Source organism: Heterocephalus glaber, unplaced genomic scaffold, assembly GCF_053883595.1.
Source record: "Heterocephalus glaber isolate CG9 unplaced genomic scaffold, H.glaber_assembly_v1.0 deba00000281, whole genome shotgun sequence".
Lineage (NCBI taxonomy): Eukaryota > Metazoa > Chordata > Mammalia > Rodentia > Bathyergidae > Heterocephalus > Heterocephalus glaber.
The window spans coordinates 22,788,356-22,799,072 of record NW_028258139.1 but is presented as its reverse complement, the minus strand read 5'-3'; the positions used below and the strand labels follow the sequence as shown (position 1 = coordinate 22,799,072).

Below are 10,717 nucleotides of genomic sequence, written 5' to 3'. Positions count from 1 at the left end.
ATGGATCACTGGAGGGATAATCTGGAAGTCTGTATCTCCCTCCTTGGCTCCTCCTTTCTCTGCTTCCTGGCTGCCACAACTTGAGCAGCTTTCCTCCCCACGTCCCTTCCACCATGCTTCTACCTTGGAGCCCATTGACTATAGACTAAAACTGCTAAAACCGTGAGCCCAAATAAACTGTTCCTTGAATTTGTGGGTGTTGGATACTTTGTTCCAGTGATAGGAAAGTAACTAATAAAACACTGAGAGCCAATTAACCCATTAGAGTCAGGGTTGGTAGCAGCAGGGAATGTCCAGGAATGGGGTGGGGGGTTCCAGCAGGCCAGGAACCATCACAGGTGAAGTGCTTGCTGAGGGAAAGGTAAAGTAACAGGTCGTAGAAGGAAACTATAGGTGCCAGTCACTAGCTACAACCTTGTGATCAGCTTGAATGAGAACCAGACTTGGCCCAAGCCCACCTCCTAGGAGCTGGACCATGAGCCTAAGGAGCAGCAGCTAGAGAGCCCATAGTTTCAGTGGAGGGCCATTTCCCACAGACCTGCCCAGTCCAAGGGCTCCTTGGACTGCTATAGCACTGCAGGTCCGCACAAGCTGGGAATGGTCCCTTTACCTTTTTCTCCAGTGCTCTGGGTCTCACTCCAGGCCCACCCATATCTGTGTCAGAGTGCACTCTCACAGTTCACCCCTCATTCCCATCATGTTTACAGTGGCGGAGTTTTCTTGACTGAGTGCTGACTGGTAAATTTGGGTTCTCTGCTAAGATATTAGCAGAGCTTTCTTTGTAAGCCTTTCTATTAGAGAGCAGTCCTATCAGAAGAAGTACCCCATTGTCCTTTACCACCTTACTGTGTTTCATTCTACTTCAAAGTTCTTACCATCGCCTGATGTACAGCTGTCTCTATACTTGTCTGCCTTTTTTTTCACCAACTGTATTAATCTGTTTTGCATTTCTACAAAGAAATACAGGAGAGAAGCTAACTTTGTAAAGAAAAAAGAGCTTCCAGTCTAGGAGGATCAAAATCTAAGGTTGGGCAGCCCCAGTGGATTGGCCCCTGGAGAGGACCCCAGAGTAGATAGTATCACATCATGGCAGAGCACATGCGTGAAGAAGGGGTCACATCTCAAAAGAGACCTAGAGATGACACAAGGGTCAGGTCTAGGATTTATAACAGCTTCCTCTCAGGGGCACTCACTCCAGGAGACCAGCGTGGCCCTCTGAGGGCAGCACCCACAGTGGCCTAGGACCTCCCACTGCACCTCACCTCTCGAAGGCTCCACCTCCTCCCACTAGCCACACCCTGAGGACCAAGTTCCCAACACATGGACATTTTGGGGTACACAAAGCATTTCCAAGCCATAGCACTGCAGCACTCAGGACTCGTAGCACTCAAGGATTCGCTGAATGAATACTTGAGGAAGCCTGATTTAGATGCTGGTGTATCATGACGAGAGTGAGAACATACACTGTGGGACACTGAATTCATAGTCTTCTAGATAAAGAAGAGGTTAAGTGATAAAAAAAAAACTAAAGAAGGAAGTAGAAGAGGAGGGGTATGGTGGGGAGGTAAAAGGTGAAGAAAGGGAAGGAAGAAAAAGAAATGAGGGGAAGGAGTAGAGCAGAGAGCAAGAAGTGGAGAGGGAGGAATAGAGTTCTGAGTGCCTGTTTGGTGATGGGCTAAGTGCTTTATGCAGGAGATCTGAGGACAAGCTTAGGAGATAAGAAGACTGGTTCTTCTCAGACATGAAGCCACTAAGGCTGGGCAGAGGAAGGAGGTGCCAAAGGTCTTCGCAGTGACTCAGCTGGAATCCACATTTGCCGTTATACCATCCCACCTGACAGAGCAGGTAAGCCACAAAAGGAAAAAGTAGAACTCTGCCTAAATCACATTACAACATTCCGATTGGTCTGAAATTATAGTTTTAACTTCTGGACTTGGCCAATTTTCTCAAGTACCAACTTAAGAACCAGTCTTTTTATCTAGGACTTAATCTGTTTTGTAAATAGGCACTTCTGTGATTTATAATCAGTTTCATGTAATAGTTTAATGAATATTCCCATCAGTTTACTGAATATTTTCACCAAACATCTTTTCATTATAGGCAAATGATGAGATTTAGCACACTTAAGTTATGCATTTTAATCTTAAACTCACTTAGGAATATTATTATACAAAGTAGGAGTTAAAGCATTAGAGAGTAACAATGATAAATCTGTTTGTCCTGTAAATGTCATGCACTGTTCTCCGCCTTGAATAAAATGGGCCCTGGTGGTTCAAAGCCTCATGTTTCAAATAAGTGGAGGCACTTCAGGGTTATCTTCAAAGTCTGAGGCTTCCTCACTCGGTGCAGTTTCAGGTCTCCTGGACATGTGCTTCTTCTCCTGAACTATGGATGTCACATCAGGGAATGAATGCTTGCTAGGATCGACTTCTAGTTTCTCGATTTGCTTGCTGCTACAACAAAAGAAGCAAAGAGAAATTAACATTTAAAATTAAGTTCCAAAGAGATGCAGCTCATTTGTTCATTTATTCAGCAAGTGTTAGCAGGTGCTACCTACACAGCCCAGAGATGAAATTAGAGACTGTCCCTGGCTTGAAGTAGCTTAGAACCTTGTAGAAGCAAGATTTTGAACCACGGAGAAATAAAGTGTTAAAGAGTGCTACAGAGGTCTGCGAGTAACAGGCAGTTGGAGAAGTCACCTGAGAGCCTCTGCCTACCTAAGAACTTTTTTTTTTGGTCAATTGAAATGATACAGCAGACAGAGGCACATAGGCAGGATCACTGAGACTCATTCTAAGCTGCGGCTACTCAGGCTTCCTGGCCCTGCTTCTTCAGACAGTCCAGCCCGCCATGGTTTGGCAGGGCAGTTAGACTACAAGTGCAGGTGCACAGCAAAGCTTGGCCCATCAACTTCCCCTTCCGCAGGAACCTGCTCCTACTGTCTCCACTCAGGTCTCTCAGCAGTAGCAAGAATAACACAACCAGGCCGAATCTCATTAGCCAATGAGTCCCAATGTGGTCACAGAGAAAGCTCTGTAGATGACACGTTCCTGGGATGCTTTCCAGGCAATTTTTATTCAATTGGACTGATGCTGGACCCAACGATCTGTGTTTTTATAAAGTCCCTGAGTGATTCTGATATTCACTCACATTATTTTGACATCATTCCAACATTCATTCATTCATTCGACAGATATCTGTTCACTGCCACTGTACTCCAGGTGCTGTGGTAGGCAGCAGAGTCTGTGAGGAACCAGGTTCCTGGTAACTTCTGAGCTCACCACGGTGTTCTGCCAGAGAATCTACTACAGCCTCCTATCATTGTCTCATGATTGCTCAGCTTTCCTATAAAACCAACACTTTGGACACCAAGAGTTTGTCTTTTTCATCTTGTATCCTTGGCATACAGCTGTATTGAATAAATATTTGCTGAATCAGTGAAAAAATCTTACTGTTCTGTTGGAGGAACTATGAGATTATGTTAGACATTATCTCTGATGTAAAGGAATCACAATCAGTCTAATTTGGAACTTCGAACTGATGTCCTTAGGCAAACTCCACCTGGCTTTCACTTTTTGTTGGGAAGAAGGCTCGATTGTCTTTTGAAAGTGTAAATTCTCCATTGTTCTTGAGAAGCTTCCCCCTCATTCCTGTACTCTGCTTAATCCTTGCAGACATTTGAGTTTTTAATTTTTTGTTGAAGAAAACCACAAAGTACTGTAGATGGTACCTCAGTTCAGCAGCACTTTCGTTTGTGAACAATTTGGTCTGCAAACAGAAGCATTTGGCAAAATTTTGTTTTTGTTTGCAAATTCTGCATTAAGTGACAAACACAGCTGTGGTCATCTTTCCCACACGAACAGGAACATGGCCATCTTTTTCAGAACTATGGAACAAATTAAGTTCATAATGGAGATACTGCTGTATACAAAGAACATAAAATCATGCATTCTTGAAGACCCTGATTGCACCTATACACTGTAACCCATTCTCTCCCCGCTCTGGCTCTTGTCTTTTTTTTTTTTTTTTTAAAGTAAATCAACTTTTCAGTGTCAAATTCTAAGATTAAATAGTACTAAATGATGACAGCACATTAAAATAGTGGACAAAATTTCTGTAATTTCACAATGAAATCTTTCAATGTTCTATTCTAGTTTTCTTTCATTCTACAATATTCCAAATTCTAAAAATAAACATGTTTTTAGTTACATGAAAATTGCAACTTAAAGAACTGGAAATTAAGTTTTTTCAAATGTTATAAAATGCGATAAAGACATGACATGATGATCATCTTGAAATCATAAAATACTAATCAACATTATACTCAATCAACATTAAGGAAAAAAGTTCTTATTCAGTTGAACACAGTCTAGAGTCTCACAATAGCAAATTGTAGTGTAAAGAGGCAAAGTAGTACAAGCTTTCCACACACACAAATTATGAATACTGATTTGAAATACCACAAGCTCCATGTTAGAGCCATTTAATAAACATGTTTATAACCGTTTCTTGAAAAACTACTTAGGTAAAACATTTAGCATTTAGCATTGATTTTAATTTATTTGCATCTATGCAACTTCCATCCATATTAAAATATTAATCAATGTAAATAGTTTATTATAAAACTATTTTACAATTTAAATTTTATTTGAGAAATGTATTCACATCCACAATTTCTTAAAAGTCTTTTTTATGAGTGCATTCCATAAGAAATACATGAAAATTACTACTTCTGGCTCTTGTCTTGAAAATGGTGTAGTATGAGGTCTATAGGCACAGCAGTGGGAAATGAACCAAGTATAGTTTATTAGAAAGAACAAAGAAAAGCTCTTGCTAACCAAGAGGGGCTGCAAGGGAGGATGCCGAGGAAGCGCCCAGTTCAGGAGTTTATACGCACTCGTTGAAACAATGTGGTTTTGCTTTTTGCTAGGCTTGTGAGGTCGGGAAGAGCAGGCTTCCCTTGCACCCCAACTTCTCAGGATATATCTCAGTTGACCAGGGCCCTTGTCCTTTGAAACCACGCGCTTGTCGTTTTAAGCCAGGCCTCTGACAGTTTCTCGTCCCCCTTCAGTGAGTGCTTTCCCTTGTGTTCCGGTTTTCCCAGGGCTTATCTGTGTTTACTCAGGTCCCTGTCCTAACTGTCTATTGTTGTCTATCTCCCGGTCTCAACACCATTTGTGCTACAGGACAAAGAAGAAATCCCCTTCTCAAAGGCTGTGCACCCTTTGAGCAGGGAAAAAGGGAGAATTGAAGCTGCCCCGAAGGAACGTCAAGGAGGATGAGCAGAAAAGGGACTCCAGGGCTCCAAATAAACGACTGGTTCCAGAGGCAGGTCTAGGGCCCACCTTCTTCTACGATGGCTCTGTGCAGTGCTATGCAGTGACTTCTCTGCCTTTAAAGGCACCAACATTTATGGCGTTAGCTACGATGCTGCTCAGTGTGAATGCACAGCAAACCGTTGGTGGCTACCTGCAGGGGAGAGTACACACAAGGCCAGAGAGGACCATCTGTACAAAGGGGCTCTGCTTGGTCCACAGCCCCTGTGTTGACAGGAAACCTTCTCTGTGTGGTAAAGGAAGGCAACATGTGCAGGCACCTTGGTCTGCAGTCCTTCTGGAAGTGTAGAACTTCGGTAATGCATGGGGCAGAAGGTGCCTGCCAGCTTCTGAGGAAGACTCTGAGCACTGAGTTTCCAAGGAGCGGCCCTCGGGTTACCGGAACTTGCCTCCAGAGGAACAAAGTATGTCCGAAGTGACCCCACAGGAGGTGACTCTTAGCAACACCAGGACTTTTCGGGCTTTGCCTTTTACTGATGTAACTTTGCATTCTTTTTCTGTAATAAATATTAGCCATGAGTATGACTATGTCTTGAGTCTTGTGAGTCCTTCTAATAAATCACTGCCCATGGGGTCACTGTAAGGCCTCCATGACACTGGCCTCTGCTAAACCTCATGATAATTCTTTTACTTATATCATCCCATTCTCATTTGGGCAGAAAAAAGAAACTGAAGAAGTAAGAATTAGGAAGAAAGTGATAATTTTTTGCAGATATAGAGAAAATCTAAAAGAATCCACAAATAAATTAGTAAAATAAGAGATAAGTAGGGTACAAAATCAAACATAAAAGTGAATTAAATAGTGGTGACAGCTGTGGAATGTGGTGATCAAAATAAATGTCACTGCATTGTACACTTTCAAATGGTTGAAATGGTCAGTTTGATGTTTGCGTATTTTGTCACAAAAAAAGCAAAATGTAACTCTACATCCTAGCAACAGACAATAAATAATATAAAATATATTTGTAATAGCAAAAATACCACACACCTGAAAAAAAATTAATAAAACTTGGGTACACTTATGAAAAAGGCATCCTCCCTGAATTGATCTACCTGTCTACTTCCAAATCAAATCCCAATATACATCTATGTGTACGTGTGTGTGTGTATGAGTATGTGTGCACGCGCTAGGATTCAGATGTGGTTTGTCCTCCTAAGTTTCATGTGTCAGTTAGGAGCCTGGTCCCACCCAGTGTGGCACATGGGAGCTGATGGAGCCTTTATTAGGCAGAGCCTGCTAGGGGGTCCTTAGCCACTGGGGGTGCTGTCCCCCAAGGGCACCCTGGTCTCCTGGGGTGAGTTCTCGGGGAAGTGAGTGGTAAGAAAGCCTGAAGGGACCTCTGGTCCTCTCTCTGCTTCCTGTTTGGAGATAAGATTGCTTCCTCACACATGTATCTCCACTAAGAGGTAACACAGCTGAGAAGGCCCTCACCAGAGTGGAGTGGATGTCAGCACCATCAGCTCACCTCCCAAACCGTGAGATAAATACATTCCTTTTATTTGTAAATTTACCCTGTCTCTGATTTCTCATTTTAGTAATACAAAATGGACTAGTGTCATTTGTGTGTGGAACTTGACAAGTCGACTCTAAAATGTATATGGAAGTGCAAAGGGCCAAGAATAGCCAACTCACTCTTCACGAAGAATAGAGGAAAAGACTTTTCTAAAGCTGTAGAAATTAAGGAAGTTATACAGAATAGAGTCCGGAAACAGAACCCAGACCTCCACCACCTTGGATGTCTGATCTGTGACACAGACAATCTTGATGACCAATCCAGAAAGGACAAGCTTTTAAATAAGAGACACCAGGACAGGAAGGTATCCATACTGCATGAAATTCAGTTGCCATGCCTGAAGCAGAAGTCAATTCCTGATGGATTAAACCTAAACATAAAAGTCAAAAGTATAAAGCCATTCAAGACAAGGGACTACCTCCCTTTGTTACCTCAGGGTAGGTTGGGAGTTTTAGAATAAGACAAAGCATTAGCCATTAAGGCATTAAAATTTTTATTATTTTTAAATTAAAACCTATTCACTAAAAGACAGCATGATAAGAATAAAAAGGCAAGTCCGAAGGTTCATAGTCCCAGCCCCATCACTTGCCAACTCCGTGATCTTGGCAAATTCCACCTTGTAGAACTGCAGTGAAGTAGAAATAACGGCACTTATCTTGTAGTGCAGTTCTGAAAGTTACAGAGAAGGTCTAGCGTCGTGAGCACACAGTCAGCACTCCGTGGACACCTCCGCTTTTGAGGAAGCTGTGAATCTCCCCTCACACCCGTGTCCTGGGACCACAATCAGGAGAGCACTGATGTCACCTTCCAGTCCCGATGAATAGAACCCTGCCCTGCTCTTCTGCTCCCTCATTTATCCCGTCTGCATAGAGCACTCTGGCCAGGAAAGGGCGAAGCCCTTGCAGCCCGCCCGGAGGAAGGACCACTGCCCCTCTCCTCCTTTCCCAGAAGCCCCCAGCCCAGGCCAACCGCAGTACTCCATGCAGCCTGAAGGGGCCAGTGTCTGGACAATCCGGTCGCCCAGACAGAGGCAATGTGCAGCATGAAGTTTGTTAACAACTGAAGAGCACTGCAAACGACCTTCACTTAGACATGTTATTTGTGGTTATGATGTGAGCGTTTCTCAGAAATAAAGGTGAAAAAGAAAGGCTTTGCAAAAACACTGTGAAGAACTCTGCTAAGATGTCTCAGCACCTCAAGAGTAATCTCAATAGTGATAGTTTTCCTGGGGTCTGAAAACCAGCTCCAAACTCTGCACAGTGATTTGGCTTCCAGTCTCTGTGATTCCTCACAAATTAGATTCAGTTGTACATGCATTAAGGGTGCTGGGGAGGTTAATTATGACTTTGAATATGCATAACAGTCATGATACCCTGGAATCTTGTATCTGCAATGGAAATCACTAAGTAGAGAAATAGGAATGGATTTCCAGGGCTAAAAAGAGTAACCCACTTTTCAGGAAGAATTCAATTCCATACCTATTGTTCAAACAAATCCCACAATTAAAAATCTATAAAACTTCAACAGTTGTCTCTGAATATACTGCGACTGCTTTATTATGCAACATGCAAGTATAGCTCTTGTTCAGGTATTTTTATGATGATAATTCTAGCATATACATTTGTATCACAAAGATAGTCTGCCTCAGTTCAAAATAGATTTTACCATCTGGATTTTAAGAGTCTTGAAATTGTGAGAAATAGCAGGGTATTGAGAGGACTGGGATCTCATTCTATGGGGAACTGAGAAGTAGGGTGCTCAGGTAAAACACACTAAGGGCTGTCCTGCTAGGGCATTTCGGTCTTGTCCTGAGGTTCTCCAGGTAGCAGAGCAGGGATCCTTACTTAGGGGCAGGAGAGAGGCAGGGAGGCATCGAACACTGAGGAAGACTGAGAATGGGTGAATATTCCCTTAAAAGGGTCATGTTGGGAAAGGAATTTAAGCAAAGGCCAAAGATGATCTTTGCTCAAGAGAACAGCAAGAGAACTCTTACACCCCTGTAGCCTGAGCATCGAGAAGTCTGAAGCGACACACGAGTCATAAAAAGGAGGGGCAGGAGAGCAAAGGTATGAGCAGGACTCACTGGAGTTCTCTCAACATTTCACAGCTACATGACCTTCAGGACACTCAAAATTTCTCTCTCTCTCAGTTTCCCCTCTGCAAAGAGGATAAAATTCTGAGGATGAGATGTATGAATGTGGAGAAAGCACACAGACTCGTGCCTGACACAAAGCAAGTGTCAGAAAGTGTCAGCAGTCATTGGAGTTGATATCATCGCTCTTATTACTATTTTCACAGGAAACTGGGACCTGTAGGGGCACAGACTGGTGTTTCAGAGATTAAGAATCTTACAAATCTGGGGTCTAAGGATTTAGATACAAATGTGAACATGCATGGCCTGAATCATTTTTACTTTTTACTTTTTAAAATTTTTTTATTTTTTTATTTTGTTGGTACTGGGGATCAAACTTGGGACCTTGCGCTTGCAAGGCAGGCGCTAGAACCACTGAGCTAAATCCCTGGTCCCTGAATTATTTTAAAATTTTAAACAACTTCATCATTTTAGATGCTGCACTCTGGCCAGCAAGGGACAACACAGACAGCAATGTGATAAAGCTCAGGGCAGCCTGTGATGTGGTACCTGGTGTGGGTCTGCTCTCTGCTGCCATCCGAGGTGGTCTTCACAGACTTGGGTGTTCGTCGGCTGCCTGTGATTACTTCTTCTACCTAAAATAAAAACACAACACACAACAAGTGGCATGTTATTCCCTGACATATGCTAAAAAAATATACATTATATGCATATATGTAATTTTTAAAAGATACTAAAACATCTTAATTTTTTTCTCCACATTTTCAATGAAAGAGTCCAACGTAAGGCCCTTGCATGGCATACAGGAGGTGATATCACAAATTGGATCTGTTCATAGTTGTCTTCCAGAGTCATAAACTATCCAACAATTGCAAAACCAAGCAAAGGGATTTGGTGAATACATTTAACAGATTTTATCAGAGAGCCAACGACATGCCACCCCATTCCAGGAGAGGGTGGCGTTGAGGACACAGCTTGCAGGCAGTGGTGCACTAGTGGGCGGCACCTTGAGCTGGAAGCTCGCAACCTCATCCCAGGGCACTGCACCCGGCTTCTTCCTCTCTGAACGTGTGAGGGATCAGATTGTACACCCACAGGTCCCTTCTTGGGAATTCTGTAATTCTACTTCTTCTAAACTAAACAAGTTCAGTGCTAACTATCCTGAGGTCCCGATAAATAAAGCAGATTGAGTCTATTCATCAAACACACTGCAAAGAGCATTTGGACCCTGCAAGTTCACTGAAGAAACTCATCACATGGCAGTGCAGAGGGAGGAGAGAGCCTGCTGCTAACCACCGCCCAGACACTAACCACAGGCAGGGCACACAAGTGTCACCGTTAGATACATTAACCCAACGTCATTGCTAGGAGACAGCGATTGCTCCTGGACCAACTGAAGGAAATTTAAAACTTTCTTCCTGTTGCCAGGGTCCAAGGACCAAGGCAGGAGGAGGCTTTTGTCCCTGCTTTTTAAGGACAGAGATCTGAAGTGGACATCACGCCTCTCTTTACCTTCCACACAAACTTCTCTTTGGCAGAGGAATGACTCACTCACCTGTCACAGCTTCCTGACAGGGTCACCATTCTGAAAGGTGGGGGCCACCTGCCACCTTTCCCCATTCTGCATGACACTTGGTGTGTCGCACAACGGTGGTCTCCAGCTCCACAAAGTTGGCCAAGGACAAAACCTCTGCCTGGACTTTGAGACAGACTACCAAGCTCCATCTGCTGGCTTGGGCAAGCAAGTTGGACACACAGCCTGCATTTGAAGGTAG

General features: G+C 43.3%; 1 protein-coding gene across 8 annotated transcripts in view; it reads right to left on the bottom strand.

The window, feature by feature from the left end:
• Positions 1 to 2,122: 2,122 nt before the first annotated feature.
• Positions 2,123 to 10,717, bottom strand: part of Dnaaf11 (dynein axonemal assembly factor 11) — an 86,562-nt gene continuing 77,967 nt past the window's right edge. For 5 of the 8 annotated variants that reach the window (XM_013069599.3, XM_013069601.3, XM_004837929.4 and 2 more), the window contains 2 exons: positions 9,492 to 9,577; positions 2,123 to 2,453 (listed from right to left, as the gene is read on the bottom strand). In XM_013069599.3, the coding sequence (XP_012925053.1) occupies positions 2,288 to 2,453; positions 9,492 to 9,577 (252 nt within the window). In that variant the 3' untranslated portion in view covers positions 2,123 to 2,287. The other 3 variants (XM_013069600.3, XR_015441375.1, XM_021251919.2) reach the window with 3 other exon arrangements.